Raw genomic sequence first — 18339 nt, forward strand, 5'->3', positions numbered from 1 at the left:
CCCCTGCACTAACTCCCATGATAGGGCTCAGAAGGGCTTGCAGTGGGGGGGCACCGTTTCTCCACTGCAGGAATGCTGCCTCCACTGTAAATATGGAGGCATGCCTCCCCCATTGCAAGCCCTGCAGCTGATGTTGCTGGGGGGCTCACAGTGGGGACTGCGCGAGGGAATGCTGCAACCACTGTGGGCCTCCTGAGGTGTGGGACTTGCAACAGCAACAATGTTGTTCCTGATACCACCGCTGCAAGCCCCACAGCAATGTGGGCTGTGGGGTTCTCAGTGGGGGCAGTGCAGAGGAATGCACTGCCCATGAGGCTCACAGTGGCAGCAGCATTCTTTCCCCTGCAAGCCCTGCAGCTGAGGATGCTGCCCCCGCTGTGAGCCCTGTAGCCAAGGAGGCTCTCGTCAGGGGCGGTATTCTCTGCTGCAAACCCTGAAGCTGACAGTGCTGCTACCCCTACAGGCCTTATCAGCTAAGGAGCTGGCAGTGGGTGGTACACCCTTGTTGTTGGGAGCCCCGCAGTTATTGGGGTTCCCAGCCACAGGAGGTAGTTGGCCACACGTTCAATTAATGACATGATTAGCACAAGCTACAACAAAGAAGTGCATGTCTATCTATTACACTTTTTTTATGGAGTAACTTTGTAGCTTGTTTTATCATGCCATGAATTGTTTGAATGCGTAGCTGGGTCACAACTTAAGGAATGATTACCTGGTTAATCATGTCTTAAGTGCAATGTGTAGGGCCTTTGAGAGCGTGTTTACATGTTTACATCCTTGCTAGCACAAAGAATACTCTTGAGAAACCACCAGTGTCTGGGTGGATCACAGAAGCTGGCTGAAGTGCCTACACATGCCCTCGGCTGGATAGCCGCAGCAGCTTTCCTTCTTCAAGTGCCAGAGGAGTTCTGCTGCAATGGAGCTTTTAGTGTAAATTCACTCAAATGTTTGCCAGAAGAGCTGAAGTTCTGCTTTCAAAATGATGTAGTACAGGATAAGTTATGAGAGCACAGTCCACTCTTTTATTTTTTTTCCCTATAAAGGGTCAAAAAGTACAACCCTGGAGATCTTCAAAAGGAGACTGGACACACACCTTGCTGAGGTTATTTGACTGTAGCTGTCTTTCCTGCCCAGAGCAAGGGGCTGGACCTGTTGATCTCACAAGGTCCCTTCCAGCCGTAAGCTTCTGTGAATAAGGTGCCCAGTTGTGGCTGTGGTTTTGTAATAAACACACTTGTCTGTTGGGAATGGAACAAAGACCAGGTCTGCTGAAAAGTAATTAGGTAGTATTGAAGGGCCTTAATCTAGCCACATGTTTAACAGAATACATAGATCTCATGTAACATTTGTAACTTGCCCTCTTCCACAATGGTTTCCATACTTCATAAGAGGGTAGTCTAACACCAAGGTCCTGATACTGTGTTACAGATGATGAATTAGAACTTGTGTTGGAGGTGATATTTTTAATTAGCTCAAATAGATATTTGCAAAAAAAGTCTTTATTTGAAGCTTTCACTCTTCATGGAAGAAGACTATATCACAAAGCATATTCTCAAATACGTATTCATTTCATCACTGAAAAATGCTGTCTAGCCCTTATTGGGTATTTTGACTTCATCCCCCTGCCTGAAGAGTAGTTGATGCTACAGTAGCAGCTTCCTCTCCCACACATACAGCGAGTTTCACCTGAAGGTAGTATGCCATGAATATGCTTTAAATGTTCGTTGGCTAGCCCTGAAATATTCTTAGAAATGTGGGAGGAAGCAATATTTTGTCAGAACCTGTAGGAAGCATTTTTTTTTTTTTTAATTCTCACCTTTCTGTAACTCAGTTACAAACTTAGACTGCTGACTTGAGTCTGTAGAACAGCTTCATTGACCTGATAAGCTAAGAATTCCCTTGTGTGTTCAGAGACCTTGAAACCAGTTTTATAAAACCTGCCTGTAATTTAATTTATTAGCTCTTGGTATACAACAGTAACTTAAGATCATACACGTTCTTGTATACTGGCTTCATCAAGGCACCTAATAACTTACATGTATAAGTGGCTCCCACTGAAATAAACTTGGATGAGATGGAAAACTTTCTGGGCTATGCAATCTCTTCACAATATTTTACCTTTAATTAAATGTCACACTCCAAATAAATGATGAGTGAGCTTCTCCTAGCTTAGTAATGGACTCTTTGCCTGACTACCTCATAAGCACAGATTGCTAGACTAATCACTTAGGCAATATTTTCCCATCCTAATTTACATAAAATAATATTTTTCTATTCCTATTTACATAAAGCAATACCAGTAAAGGGCAGTGTTGGCTAGACTAGAAAAATGGGGCAGATGGTCTGATATTTTCTTATTTTGTAAATATTAAAGTACCATATGTAGAAAATGTGATTTAATTTTGATTTCAGCAGTGTATCTCCTCTGTCTCTTCAGTTTATTTTTCTGTTATCCTTAGAATTATAAATGCAGCACCATGTTTCTGCTAAAGTTATATTGTACTCTAAAAATATATATTTCAGTCTTGGACGGGAAGACTTCTCTATCATTTGCTTTTGACCCGCACTCGTACATGATTTTTGTATCCTATCTGGAACATTATTTCATATAGTGAATTTGCATAGTTAGCATCCATTTATTAATTTTTATGAGTGTACTTGGAAATTAAACCTTGGGGCTATGCTGTAAAGACGTTAATATATTTAATTTTAATATATTTAAATCCTAAAACAAATTTACACAACTAGAAAAATATAACAACAATTAAATATTTAGCAGGCATAAGGCTGTAAATGTTCCTCTATCACTTGTGATAAGCATCTAGACACTCGCCTTCTGAGATTCCCCAATCACCACATTTCATATTTAGCTTATTTTATGGTAATATCATTCTGGGTTGTGCTTTTATATATACTTTTGCTATGAATGTATGTGTTGTTATTTTTCCTGCTTACATTTTTTATGAGCAGATTCTGTAATGTTTATAACCAGGAATGCTTTGAGAAAAATACGGGTTCCTGGATGATTTAGTAGTTCCATAGTATACTGAGGAGATCTGTATGTATCCTCAAACTAATTTTCTTTTGTCATAGCTGTATCTAGTTTTTGGTCCTATAATGATCAAGGCCAACAGTGAGCATTTTTCTTTGACTTTGTAGCAAACACTAGGACTTCACTACAGAATGAGCTCCATATTACCTTGGTTAAATTGCTACTCATACCCAAACCACTAGTTTTAAATCTATCTTAGGTAGGTACACTGTAGACATTTAATTGACAACATTGTAGACTTACCTTCCATCTGACAGTTTTTATGGAGCATTAAGCAATGTAAAGTGGGAATTTCAAACACAGTGGCTATATTAGTATAAGCCTGAAATAGGTTGTGTTCTTTCTTTTCCTCATTGGGGGTTTATTTTCTTTTGTGGTAAAATCATTTTTATTAATTTGTGTCTGCCAGCATTATAGAGATGTTTTGTGAGGCAGAAATGTACAGAGTTTAAAACCTGTCACGGAGAATGTTACATCTCCTGTACCCAGTGTATCGTTCTTGTTTGAAACAATTACTCACTATTAACATTATCATAATCATTAATTTTAGCCATCAGCACATGATTGTAACATTTTAAGGTGGGACTTGGAAACAATTTAGGGTTCTGCATGCTTAAAGCCAGGGCTGTTCAACTTCAGACCGCATGAAGCTCCCACTTGGCTGCCACTCCCGTATTGTTCCAGATGTAGCAGCAGCAGGTGGGAGGCCGTGGGATCCCCCTTCCTACCCCAAATTCTATTTCTAGCCTCTATGCTAGGGTGCAGGCTACAGAGGAAGCTATACAGCACAGTGCTGCAATGGAGCCCATGGCCAGACAGCTTGGGGGCAGAGGGTACAGCATGCAGCCTTGGAGTCCCACAGTCCACAGTGGTGCAGTCGGCATGGCATGCAGCCCCTACTGATGCAGCTCATGTGGTGCATGGCCTCCAGCTGCTTAGAATTTGGGCAGCTCAGCTTCAAATCACTGTAGCAGCTCTATGGAAATAAAGGACATTCACTTTCTCATAAATGGCATGGTATATTAGGGTATTGGTGTCTTTCATTCATAAGCTGTTGTATAGAGGCATAAACAGCTAATAGCTGATGTGCTGCATGTTGATTTGGATGGTTTTCAGTAGATTGTGGTAATCATCATATGGGTTTATTTAATTGTGTATGAACTACCATTTAAAATGCCGTATTGTGTTTATCTTTTTGTTATTTCTTTATTAGATATAACAGTACAATTAGTACCGTACAAAGAGATTTTTCTGAGTTATAAAATGTACCACTTTACTTGTAGTTGTGGTGGGAGGGCCTCATGGAAGATTCAGGGTGATAGTACTGCTACCCGTCTCCAAAAGATCATCAGAGAAAGTCCATGGTTATAGTGGGCTTAAAGTCTCAAGTCTATGTGACAGCCTCTGCACAGTGCTGCTGACTCTGGTTTTTAAGAAACTGGTACAAAAAAGTATAACTGAACTTGTCCAAAATGGACAGTGCTTTTAAATCTTGAAAGGATTTTATCAAGTATCTTTAAAACCTCAGTCAGCTTGTAATTCTTTGTTGTTCATAAGAACATATTAGAATTTTGCAAATAATTTCCTTTACTAAAATGTTGGTCCTGTTCCATTAGATGGACATGGCACTTCCCAAGTTCCACTGGAGACAGCAAAGAACATGAGGCTGTATGGGCCAAATCCTGTGAGCCAAAGTAACTTATAGTAGTTGCAGTTTCTTATATTAGGGCAGAATTGTTTGTGTTCTAATATATCTCTGGAAACACGATTTCTTAGCTTGCCTTTACTTCTTGTGTTGGCTGGGATCAGTTTTTATTAGGCTCTTTATAAATAATGGAAATTATATTGGATAGATGTTCTTTTTTTTTTGGCCGCAATCTGTTGGTATTAGGGATGATAACCTACAAGCAACTGCCAGTCAGGACATCTTCTGAAATGTCATATTTCATGTTTAAAACATGATCTCTGACTTATTCTTAGATGATGATTTGTATTTTTTCCAATCACTGTACACACACTGCTTTGGGAAATACTAAGTTTATCTCTCCGTATTCATCATTTTTGTATGTTATGTTGTGCAGCAGTCAGGCATATTGTAACGAATTTGTGCAAAATATATTCATGGTGTACTTAAATTTTATTTTTCAGCTCTTCTTCAAGTGGCGATTTCACTTAGCAAGGTAGAGCTTAGTGTCGGTGAATCCAAATTCTTCACATGTACAGGTATGCATTTCATTATATATTCAGGACTGCAGTTTTTGCTAAATTTTCCCTATCAACCTGGATAATTTGAATTCAGTTCATAGCCATAGAATATGTATATTAAAACCATGCATTTTTATATTTTGCATTGAATTTTAACTGCTTGATTGTTGGGGTAAATACTAAGTCTTGCTTGGTTTCCCATCATGTATTATATTCTGGAGACTGGTGATATTAGATGCCAAGCAGATTAAATCACTTACTTCTGAAATTGATTTCTATTAGTATAAATTGTTTATGTATATTATTTTGTCCTTTTAGAATTATTTTACTTGTCTAAACACTGATATTAAAATGAATGTAATGATCATAATTGCATATTTTTTCTAAATAGTTAATGAATAAATTAGATATAGCACACTGCACTGCAGTTCAACCTGATTGTTTTAGTGTCCAACAGAACATATGTAACCTGAAAAAGTGGAATTAATTTATTCTAATAAAATAGACTTTTTATCAAGAGAAGATTTTAATAAACTGTCAGAAAAAATACTCTGAGATTCGAGGTCTGAACACAAAAGTGCTGAATAATTTCCACAAACCTAGAGTGTGTTTGCATGGTATTTCATTGGAGTCTGTTTTAATAACTTATTTTATTCAAGGTGTATGTAGTGTGAGTTCCTGGCCTAATAATATCCATGGTAGTTTTGCCATTTACTTTAGTGCGGCTAAAATTTCATTTGTGGTGTTGGTGTCCTTTAGGATGCTGCTGACATACGCTTTGATGGATGAAGTTTTGCCACCAGTGAAATCAGTGCTAAAACTACCATTGATTTCAGTGGGCCTGGGATTATGCTCTTTCTTCACCTGACCTAAGACAGTACTTTGTGTATGGCTCAGACTTTAGTGTGGATATGATCATTGCTTTGTTTTTTATAAGATGACAATCAGTATTGCTTATGGTTCTTATAAAAGTAATCTGTTTTTAACCCCGGTGCTTTTCAATAGTTTTATCATTTAAAATGAATAAATACCTGAGGTGTTCAGTCTCTCTCAGAGGTTAGGCCTCTCATATATTTCAGGACCTAATAGAGAAAGATTATGACAATTTATTTAGAGTGACCATATTATTATATTCATATGAATCTATTGATTGCCCCATAAAAAGTCATCAATATATCATCCCTATGCTTTGTCAAGAGTTTGTAAATAAAGTGGTGGTACAAAATTGTTAGCTCTGTTGTGGTAACAATAGAAATTATGTATCTTTTGTAGGAATGAGGTAAGAGTGACTTACTTTTTTTGAATGGCTCATTGGTAAACAGTATTACTTAAAATATTACTTAAAATATGTTAGGCCACATTCTGCAGTGTCATCAGTTTTGTTTACTCCCAGGTACTTTTAATTCTACTGAAACCAGAGCAGAGACTGGAAAAAGACCTTATATTAGTTTTATAAATGCCTGACTAACCTTCTGCCGTTGCCTACTCCCTAATCCCATTTTAGTTAGGGTAATTGGTTTGCTGGCATATTCACCTGTCCAGCCAAACAGAGTAATTTATCCCTTTTGGAAATCACAGATGTCACTGTTGTTGGTCCTGCATCCTTGTTGACATTCAGCTGTGAAGAGCAGAAACCAATTCCCATTCTCATAATGCTCTATGGCAAGGCAGGTCATAGGCTCTTTTTCTTCAGCAGGGTTGATTTGCTGTTGAATGTCTGCTTTGTAGTATTTTCTTCAAGGCTGTAGCCTTATCTCTCAATAGTCTAACTGTGGTCCAAGATTGGGGATGAGTGATTAGTGTGGGATACAGAATATGGTGGTGTCGGGATATGGTATAGAATTTGGCCTAGTAATACCACATATGTACCTATATCAGGAGTGATTTGCACCAATCAGTGAGATTTTTGAATGGATGATAATTTTAAAAAAGTAAAAAGGCAGGCAGGTGCATGAATTCAGCTAGCTGGATATCAGTTTGTTTTGAAAAGTGTAATATAGTTTAATGACTGTTTTTGAATGCAAGTCAAAGAGGCTGCTGTAGTTATTTAATGACAACATAGAAGCAAAATGTAACAGTTCAAAATAGTAAATTAATCTAGTTAGTCTTATGTATAAAACCATTTATCTGGTTGCATTTAAAATATTTTTACTATTTTAAAACTTTCTCTCAAAAATATGTCTTACAAAGATATTTTCTTTAAAAAAAAACAACTAGTTTTTGTACTGCTGACAAAATGTCTCAGTGTTGCATTTATTATTCTGGTTATATTACTATGGGCCTCTCTACATGTGCTAAAGGTACAATGGAATATATTCCCATCACATCTTATCATGATCCCAGGCAGCCCTTGTGCCAGCTCCCACAGCTGCAAGCACTGCAGTTGATTGGGCTCAGCAAAGCTTGCAGTAGGGGCAGCGTGGGGAATGCTACCGCCACTGTGAGCCCCATACCTTATGAGGCTTGCAGCAGGGACAGCATTCTCCCCACTGTGAGCCCCACAGCCAAGGATGCTTGCAGGGTGGGGAGCATGCTAGCTGCAAGTCCCGCAGCTGACAGTGCTGCCACTACTTCAAGCCTTGTCAGGTATGGGACTGGAAGCATGTGTTTCACACCTGTGGCTGGGAGCCCTTCACTTAATGGGACTCCCAGCCACAAGGGAGCACATTGCCACATGTTCAATTAATGGTGTTATTAGAACAAGCGACAAAGTTATTGCATATTTTTGTGGAATATCTTTGTAGCTTATTGCTTGTTTTACCTCATTATTAATTGTTTGAATGTGTAGCTGGGTCACAACTTAAGATGTCATGCCATAAGTGTAAGGTGTAGAGGAGGCCTTCATGTATGGTATACTATATTGTATACTATACTATATAGTACTGAATTATGGTAAATTAATATATAACCCACACCTTGCTTTTGCTTCAGGTGATAAAACTTCTGCCAGTGGGTCAGGTCTAAAAATAGAGCATGTCTTCGGAGAAAAGTGTTCACCAGAAGCTTTTCTCTGTTTAATTGTTTTTGAAATTTAGTTTATTTTTATTATTATCATTATCAGCACTGAGTATTAGATAGACAGGGACCAAGAAGGCTCCAATTAAAAGAAAATCAGAACATAATCTGGAGCAACAAAAAGATGTAAAGAAAAGTTCCATTTAAGGTTTTGCCTAACTTTTTGGCTTGGATGTTATTTTCTTCAAATAAACTTCCCCAAAATTTTATTCTACACTATTGCTGTACAAATACAGATCTCAAGATATTGATAGATTTATGTTTCTAGGTCTTACTAATAATTTAGAATAATAACCCATTGAACCTATATCTCTTGGTTTTAATTTGGTCCCACTTAAAACTTGTATTCAGTTTATACACAATATAAGCTTAGTATGGTTAAGATCATCTCAACTGAATAAAACATGTTGAACTTTTTTTTTTTGTTAATATTGCTTTTTCTTTTAGCTATTGGCGAGCCTGACAGTATAGATTGGTATAATCCACAAGGAGAGAAGATTGTTTCTAGTCAACGAGTAGTTGTTCAAAAAGAAGGTGTTAGATCACGGCTAACCATTTACAATGCAAACGTAGAAGATGCTGGGATATATCGGTGCCAAGCAACAGATGCAAAAGGACAGTCTCAAGAAGCCACTGTTGTTTTGGAAATTTATCGTAAGTGAAATTGAGGAGTGAAAACAAACTAAAAGAGAGGATTTGTTTTAAATTTCATTTATTAGGTAGAAAACTAGCCCTTCATTCTGTAGACATAGTTCTTTGATACAATTGATTGTAGCTCATGCAGTCCAAATCATACATATTGTTATGGAGATTTTAATGGGACATATTCCCCCCAGAAAACTCTAATATACTATAGCAATGGGTGGTTGTTCAATGAGATTTAGATAAAGCATCCCTGCTGCTCTCTTGAATTGCAGGGACACTGATATACAAGATACACAGTCTGCTACAATGCGGTAATTGCCATACTCCATCAGATAAGTCTGCTCCAACACTGGAATTACAGTGCTTTGGAGCAGCCTCTCTGCTCATGTACTTCATGTCCTCCATTGTGAAGTACTAAGAAAATGTCCATTAACCTGTCTCAATGTGCATTAACTGAAGAGCACAGGTTTTAAGTTAGGCATAGTGCATATTAACCTATTTTAATGCACATTAACTAAATAGCACTTTTTCAGTGATGCTTTAATGCACATTAAAGTAGGCTAATGCACACTGAAGTGCATGTGTAGATGCTACAACAGTGTCTTATCATGAGGTGCACTATGTATATTTCTTGTAGGAGAAGGTACCTGTAACAGGGGCCCCAGCCCGAGTTACCTGAGGGAAGCAAAATGCAGTGAATCTGCAATGAAGTAAACTGCAGACTTGTAAGCCTGCTAGTAGGGTACAGGCTGCAACAAAAGGGGAGTAAGGGGAGGGACTGCAAGGGAGTGAGGTGTTGAAAAATTCCTTTTTTTTTCTTTTTTTTTTTAAGTTAGCAGGTTTAGAGTTTGGGTGAGGTTACCATTCAGGGAGCTAACATGGGAGAGCTCAAGATGAACTGATAAGAATTAGTCAATAATAATAAATAATAAGTATTAGGCCAAAATAAATCTCCTTTACAAATTCCAAATTGCACATTGATTTGTGAGAGGAGGGATGCAGCATTTAGGCTAGGTACAGACATTCAAAAAGCCCAAGGTGGAACTGATCTAAGTTGCATGGTTTTTTGTAAGCAGCGTAGTTTTGATCAGTAGCAAATAGAACACACATTTGCCCTTTGTTGAGAGAGGCAAATCTTAGACCACATTCTGCCATTTTAAAACCAGTCTGTGTGTGCTGAACTTCTGTTATGGGTAGAGATTGGTTTCCAATCACTTACACCAGTAAAAGTGTAATGTTTGTACCTGACCCTAGTGTTTAAAAAAGAGCATATAGTAATATCAATCTTTCCCTGTACTTGGTCCTGGGACTTGTAGGAACTTGGTTAGAAAGCTTTAAAGCCTTTATGATAGCTATTAAGTGCCATCTAAGCACATTCTATTTACCTAAACAATATATCCAGTATTTAATTGAAGACTATTTCAGTAGGCAGTGTGATAAAGTGAGTATATAAAAGCCATGCCAGAGGAACTTTGCCAAAGTGTAGTTCAGATAGCTTTAGCAGGTATAATGTATTGAACTGAATTCTTTAAATCAATTGGATATATGTACTAACCTAAATGAAGCACTCAGATAAAGCCTAAGATTAAAAATTCATGCATTGAAGCTATTTTGTGCCATTATTACTTAAGCAGAACTCCTCATTTATTTCAATGGTGAATTCTGTATTAAAATTAATGACAGGCTGTGGCCAATAGTCAGGCCAGGTCACTGATGAGCTAAACATGACAGGTAAATGTCAGGTCAAATACTGAAGTGCTGCAGCTGTAAAAGTACAGCAGATGCCAAAGGACAGACCATTTGAAAAATAAATACGACTGACAAAACAACTGTTCAAGCTGATGACATTTACAAACAATAACACGATGGTTGCAAAGTTGATAGTTCAAAATACTTTCAAATTCTGTAGAAGTCATTTGCATGCCTAAAGCTATCAATCACAACATGGGCAGACTACCTAGAAGTACAGAAATCCTTTGAAGTCTTTGTCAGAAGTATAGTAAACTTAGTTTCATAGTTTCATAGTTTCATAGTTTCTAGGGTCGGAAGGGACCTGAGTAGATCATCTAGTCCGACCCCCTGCCATGGCAGGAAAGAGTACTGGGGTCAAATGACCCCAGCAAGGTGTTCATCTAACCTCCTCTTAAAAACCCCCAGGGTAGGAGCCAGCACCACTTCTCTTGGAAGTTGGTTCCAGATCCTAGCCGCCCTGACCGTGAAGTAGCGCCTCCTGATATCTAACCTAAATCTACCCTCTGCCAGCTTGTGACCGTTATTCCTGGTCACTCCTGGCAGTGCTTGGAGGAACAGGGACTCCCCCAATGTCTGCTGGTCCCTCCGACTAGTTTATAACAGACCACAAGATTCTGCTCTCAGCCTTCTCTTTTGGAGACTGAACAGGTTCAAGTCCCTCAGCCTCTTCTCAGAGGGCCTGCCCTGCTGTCCCCTGATCATGCATGTGGCCCTCCTCTGGACCCTCTCCATGCTGTCCACATCCTTCTTGAAGTGCAGCGCCCAGTACTCCAACTGCGGCCTGATCAGTACTGCACAGAGGGGGAGAATCACCTTCTTGGACCTGCTCGAGATGCATCTGTGGATGAATGACAAGGTACAGTTGGCCTTCCTAACTGCCTCCCCACACTGCCAGCCCATGTTCATCTTGGAGTCAGTGATGACTCCAAGATCCTTTTCCACCTCTGTGCTGACAAGAGGGGAGTTCCCCAACCTGTAGGTATGGTGCCGGTTGTTCTTCCCCAGGTGCATCACTTTACACTTGTCTCTGTTGAATCCCATCCTATTCTCGTCTGCCCACCCTTGTAACCTGTCTAGGTCCGATTGTAGTCTGTTGCTTCCTTCTAGCGTGCCCACATCCCCCCACATCTTAGTGTCATCAGCAAATTTGAACAGGGTGCTTTTCACCCCCTCGTCCAAGTCACTAATGAAGATGTTGAACAGTGTGGGCCCGAAGACCGAGCCCTGGGGGACCCCACTGCCCACGTCCTTCCAGGTTGAGAAGGACCCATCCACTACCACCCTCTGGGTGCGGCGTTCCAGCCAGTTGGCGACCCATTTGACTGTGTGGGTGTCGACACCGCAGTCCCCCATTTTCTTGATGAGAACAGGGTGAGAGACAGTGTCGAAAGCCTTCCGGAAGTCCAGGAAGACATGTCCACTGCTACCCCTGCATATAATGATTTGGTGATCTGATCGTAAAAGGCCACCAGGTTGGTCTGACAGGACCCGCTACTGATGAACCCGTGTTGGTTGCCCCTAAGCATGCAGTCCCCAGCTGGCCCCTTGTGGATGTGTGCTAGAATAATTTTCTAACGTTTAACAAACAAATAATCTAATGTTTAACAAAATAGTTCTCAGGAGCAAAGAAAAAGAAAATTACAAGAACCCAGGAAAAAGACATGAAGTTTCATGCCAAATTTTCCTAATTTGCATTGCTTATTCTACATGATGGAACAATGAGAGTTCCTGTATCCTTTCAAGTGTGATTATAAGTACACAGCAGTCAGTATGGCCAGGTACAGACATTACACTTTTACCTGTATAAGTGGTCAGAAGCTGGTCTATACCCATCACAGAACAGACGTTCAGCACACATAGACTGGTTTATATAATGGCAGAATTCAGTCTTAAGATGTAGCCCCATCCACCTGGCCCCCCACCAAAGGGGAAATGTGTGTCCTGTTTGCTACCAATCTAAACTATGCTACTGTTTATAGACCTCATTGGCCAATAGATCAAGCTCTACAAGAGATGTACACAATAGCAGTATGTGACCTGGGTGCCACATTGACTGTTTATTCCTGCACTTGAAGTCTCTGAAAAATGGATTTGTAGAAGCAAGTAGGAGATAAATACTTGTCTCTTTGTTTTACCCTCCAAACCAGCCAATGACAAGAAGTGCTTGAACTTCAGGGGAGCTTCTATTCTGTCCTAAATAATATTTCTTTGTGCTCTCCCTGTGCACAAAATGTGCATTAACAGAGAGAATACGTCTAAGGTGTGGTCTTTCAAAAGATCTTCTTGGGCAACAGTTTGGCAAGGACCCTGCATAGGGTACTGTGTTGTATTATTTTTCAATAAGGATTCAAATGATTCAAACCTTACTTGCACAATAAACTACTCCAACCCAAATAATTAAATAATATATTTTTGAATAAATATGGAGATATATGTCGGTTGGGTTTTGATCACTTAGGTTTCACTCAGATTATATATTTTGTCTTTTTCTACAATCAAGCTAAAATTTCACTTCCGCACCCTCTCTTTTATTTACTTTTTAAATAAAAACTGAGATTTTCAGAAAATCTCTCCTTTTTAGTTTCTGGGGCATATATAGAAAAATACAAACCACTGCCATCAAGGATGTTTCTACCTTAGGAAGTACTTACTCTCCTGAGTAAAAGTTCCACTGCCAGGCCCAAAATAGTTAAAAGCGAGAAGTAGGAATCTCTTTTATATCTTAAAGAATAGATTAGATGACCTGATTACAAATGTTCCCACCTCTTTTTCTTTGATTTGTTTCTCTTCGAACAATGTCTTCCAATGTAACCTGCAAAGCTAAAGAAAATAATGTAAGGTTTGTTAAATTCTGTTCCTTATATTTCACAGAAAAGCTCACTTTCCGAGATATAACATCCCCACAAGAATTCAGACAAGGAGAGGATGCAGAAGTTGTTTGCCGTGTCACTAGTTCACCTGCACCTGTTGTCAGCTGGTTGTATCGAAATGAGGAAGTCACAACTATCGCTGACAGTTAGTATTTTGGTAACTCTTTATGTTATAGTTCTAATTACAAGTAATAAGTCATATTTTAATAAAAAGTGCAGGATAGCAAGGATGAATCTTAAAAGGGGCTTTTAATTTTTACTTAATATGTATTTGGATTATACATAAGTTAAAAGTTGAAATGGGAACTGATAGCTTTCTAAGGGTATGATCACACAAATAAGTTGCCTTGAGTATATTAAGATAAGTTAAAAATGAGTGATGTCATATTTGTTGAAAGACAATGCAAATCAACAAAATGAATAAAAACAGTGAGTACTCTCTTCATGAAATGTCACTTGAAAATGTTCATTTTATTTCAGATGATGTTGTGCTCTTTCAACTTTTACTCTATGAAGACTATATAAAGGAATGATTATATTAGGGTATATTGAAATAAATGAAAAGCATCCTTTCACTAACTATTTATGCTCTTACTAAGTTAGAATAAAAGTAATATAGCATCCACTGACCTAATACAATTACACCTGTATTTTTACCCTACTTTTTTTTCCTTTTATACTTTTGCCCATAGCTTTTAAGAATAGAAGGGAATGTTTTTGTGGTGAAAGTAAGGAGATATACTGCTATTGTCTCTCTTCTAAGACCTCACTGCTTCTCCCCAAAGTAAATTAATGTTGGTTAGTAGTAAGATACCTATGTCTATTGTGAGCTGAATTGTTTTCCTATCTAGCTTCTGAAGACTACAAAGGAAAAAAGTCAGTAAAACAATTGCCCATGTTTTGTCACATTGTCCATTCTGGGGTTTTGTTCCTCTTAATTGTTATAAGAAAGCTCTTTAGATTCTCATGGGAATGACTAATCTTACTAGAACTTCACTATCTTATGAAGTAGTCCCATGAAATTTCCTCTCGAGTTTTTTTGGCAGTATCAGGCTTCAAATGCTTGATGAGCTTCAGGTAATGATTCAACCTTTAATTTAACTATTTCTTTAGCTCAAGATCCTGACTTGAGTGGAGCTGTTTTTAATTTGTTCATTTTGTTTCATAATCCTTTGAGCACACTTCCGGTTTATGTTAACCCAGTAATCTTACAGCAGCTTGACTTAAAAATCCTATGGATGGGAATTTACTCAGAAGAAGGCTTGCTTCAGTAGGGCTACTTATGTCAGTGAGTACTAATCAGTGTTTGTAAAGGCTTGCAAGTTTAAGGTTATCCAGATGTGTGGCTTGATCCCTTATTCTTATTTATCCCAGTATTTCTCTATTCTTATTCTACCTCTATGGAGGAAGAAAGTAAATCTTTTCCCTATAAGCAAAGCATGAAAAGACAGGTGTTTCCCTACCTGCATACCAGTGACTTGTCCACTATCAGACTTGGTCTTTTCCTTCTAGTGTTATCAACCAATCTGGAGATTTATCAGTCACCACCTTCCAGTTCTTTTCTACTTGTGACAAAACAGTAAAATGCATCATAAGCACATTTGAAATTTCAGGTTGAAGCATGCAGACTCCTCTTGAGTGGCATTAATGTTCTACTTTTTTACTTCAAAACTGAAATAATATGTTTAGATATAATTCATAGCCTCACCAAAGAATTATAGCCACCAAAGAAGAGACCAATTTGGCTTCTGTTTGGAAGACCACATGCTGGAAAACCTATTTTTGTTTAGTTGCATAGTATTTGTATACACATTCATGGTACAAAAGCCAGACAAAGTTTCATTCCAGTTTGTTCTGTGCATATTTTGTTTAATCCCTGCCCTCACCCTGCTGCAAACTTCTTAGTAGAAGAACTGCATTTAGAAGAGAGACGCAGTTTTTCTATATATTTTAAACAGTGACTAAATGTGTGGGTTTTAAGATTTTGGAAGATAACTAATACCTTTTAGCAGTTGAACAAAAGTAAGACTTTAAAGTCTGAAGGATATCTGAGAGAAAAGCCTCATTGCATTAATCTGTTTTATATTTCTTTTGTTATAGTTTCCTACAAACTTTGTGGAAAAGACTTGGATATTTTCTCAGAATCATGCTTTTTTAAATGGGATAATTGTTTTAAGTCTTTTTGTTAAGTATTTAGATTTATCCATGAAGGTTTTCATCATGTAATATTTGAGTTTGAGCTACCTTATGAGGTATGACCTCTTTAAGCAAGATAAATACAAGGTATTAAGTTTCTAAATAGTCTATATTTGGCAAGTATAATTTGCATTTTAAAGCCTTTTCTCTTCTATGTCTTGGTATCACGTTGGGATCTTTTGTCAGACTTATGTTTGCTAGTAAAGTCCCATTGAATTCAATAGGATCCTGCATGCAGGTAAGCTCCCAGATCCTGATGTAGGGAGTGATCATTTAAGTATATGCAAGGAAGCATTGAAATGGTTTGAGTATTTATAGTAAAAGTTTAGTAATAATTTTTTATTGTAACTAATGGATAACTATTCCTATAATATAAAGCTAAGCACCTACATTCATTAAATATTAAATGTATTAAAAGATGCATTTATTCTAAAAAATATATTTGTATTTATTCTAATTGGCGTCTTCATTTTTGTTCCTAGAAACCTAAAAACTATAGAACAATTTGACATTTGAAATTGAAATGATAATTTCCTTGTATATTGTGCAGGGTTTTTTTATTATGCACAAGTAAGTCATTTTCATTTAAAACATTTTTAGCACCTGCATTGGTGAGAGCTATATAATAGTTGGATTCATTTACTGCTCTAGCTTTCCAATCACAAAATTAATATAATTCTGCTGTATGTGTTACATAGTGAATAAATGTCTAGGGTTTGAATCTGCATAACTAGCTATGATTATCCAGGCAGCCTTGGAAGTTCCTATTAATTGTATATCTGCTTTGCATAGGAGGCTGACTTAATTCCTAGACAGGTCAGTTCTTCACAGTGAAATATAAAGAATATGAAGGAAGTTTACAGTTAACTAGGAATCTAAAGTCTCTTTGATATTTCCATCATACTCAAATTACTAGATAGTGCTTCAGTGCTAAGATTTACAGTATTCATTCTGGTCAATCATGAAGTGAATGAATGAACTGTGCAACATAATTTGGTAAAATTTAAAAAGACTGACCAGGGAAACCATGACTTCAGGAAGAAATATTCCCTAAAACACTTTCTTTCTTGGCTAGGTGCTTTATCTTTTTAAAGATAGAGTAGCAGCTCAGTAGCTCAAAGAAGAGTTGACCTGCTGTAGTTACCTGTGATGTTCTCCAAAGCTTAGTTGTCATGAATTACAATCCCATTGTGTTGCAGGGCACTAAGGTGCCCTGCTCCTAGAAGAGCAGAAACTGCCTGGGGAGGGAGCCCAAAGAGAGAGCCAGAAACCCAGGTGCAGATTCCCCGGGCAAAAAACCAGAGGGCAAATTAGCCTGCACTTACACATGGTCAGCTGACCAGAAGGGGCAGGCCCCTGTATCCATATAAACCCCAAGCTGGAACTAGGGAGGGCAGTTCCCTGCTAGCAGTCAGAGGGAAAGGAGCCTCCAGGGAGGAAGTGCCCAGTGATGCAGCAACTGCCTGATATGCTGTCCCTAGGTCTAATGGGGCTCCATGAGCTCTGCAGGTACCCTTGCCTACTAACCACTTAGTGCCGGGGACAAAGTTTGATGCTTTTAAAGGGGCAGAGCATGCCCATGTCTTCTGTATTATGTTATAGCCCAGGGGTTTATGTTTGTTTGCTGTTTATAACACCGGTGGTTTGGGTGAGGCTATTTGGGGAAGAAGGAGGCCTCACTGGGGTCCCACTACAGTGTGAGGACCCTAGCACCTGACAGGGCACGGCATTTGGGTGTGGCCAGCAAGGGTGCAGCATTTGGGCGGGCACAGACCCTGGTGCCAGCAAGGGTGCAGCATTTGGGGGGGCATGGACCCCGGCACCAGTGAGGCGCAGAGACAAGGCTGCAGAGAGCCCAGAGAGGACAAGGGGGCCAAATCACAGCAAGGCCTAGGCAGGACGATGTCACTGCTATCTGCAAGGCTTGGGTGTGGTAAGAGGGTGGTTGGAGCCATGCATATAGTTCATAATACTATGGTGTCCCAAAACATCTATTTTGAAATAGGATCCACAAGGGATCTGGGGACCCACAGAGTCCAGAGAAGTCCATCAGAACCGTGTCTGACAAGATATGAAGGCAGCCTCCCTATATTACATTTTCATCAAGACATGGCAGGAAAGAAAAGTGGGTGCCCATCAGCCTGAATTGGCACACTCAAGAGCCTTAGGAGATTACGGCCATTCTTGCAGACCCCATCCCGTGACATATTTCATGAGAGTCATAACCATGGTGCTAGAGATGATGATGGCCTGAACTATTTTTAATTATTAATTTCTTCTTTACATCAACTGTATGCCCTTAGTTTTGTTTTTTTTTTTTTAAATGTGCACAGCAAGAATACACAGGGAATTAAACTAGTACCCGTTTAAATCGGTGTGAATGTGACTGAGGAACTGGAGTCAGCCATGGGAGTACTAGCTGCCAAAAAGTAATGTAAATGTGTTGTTGTTTTCGTTAATCCAGTGATCAAATTGTGTACATATAGCAGACATACAGTTTTCATAGACCTGAGAGCCACTTGCTGGAGATGTGGTTCAGAAACACTGGGGATAGGTATTTTCTTCAACTGTGTCACAGCACATCACAGACTAACTAAATTCAAG

At 38.8% G+C, this 18339-nt stretch overlaps 1 protein-coding gene across 1 annotated transcript in view; it reads left to right on the forward strand.

The window, feature by feature from the left end:
* NCAM2 (neural cell adhesion molecule 2) overlaps positions 1 to 18339 on the forward strand; it is a 535968-nt gene that overhangs the window by 263339 nt on the left and 254290 nt on the right. The window contains exons 2-4 of the mRNA XM_090060216.1: positions 5201 to 5275; positions 8720 to 8926; positions 13541 to 13684. Coding sequence (XP_089916342.1) covers positions 5201 to 5275; positions 8720 to 8926; positions 13541 to 13684 — 426 coding nt within the window. The remainder of the gene's footprint in view (positions 1 to 5200; positions 5276 to 8719; positions 8927 to 13540; positions 13685 to 18339) is intronic.

The sequence above is a fragment of the Crocodylus siamensis genome, chromosome 1, assembly GCF_052110815.1.
Source record: "Crocodylus siamensis isolate JL-2025a chromosome 1, ASM5211081v1, whole genome shotgun sequence".
Lineage (NCBI taxonomy): Eukaryota > Metazoa > Chordata > Crocodylia > Crocodylidae > Crocodylus > Crocodylus siamensis.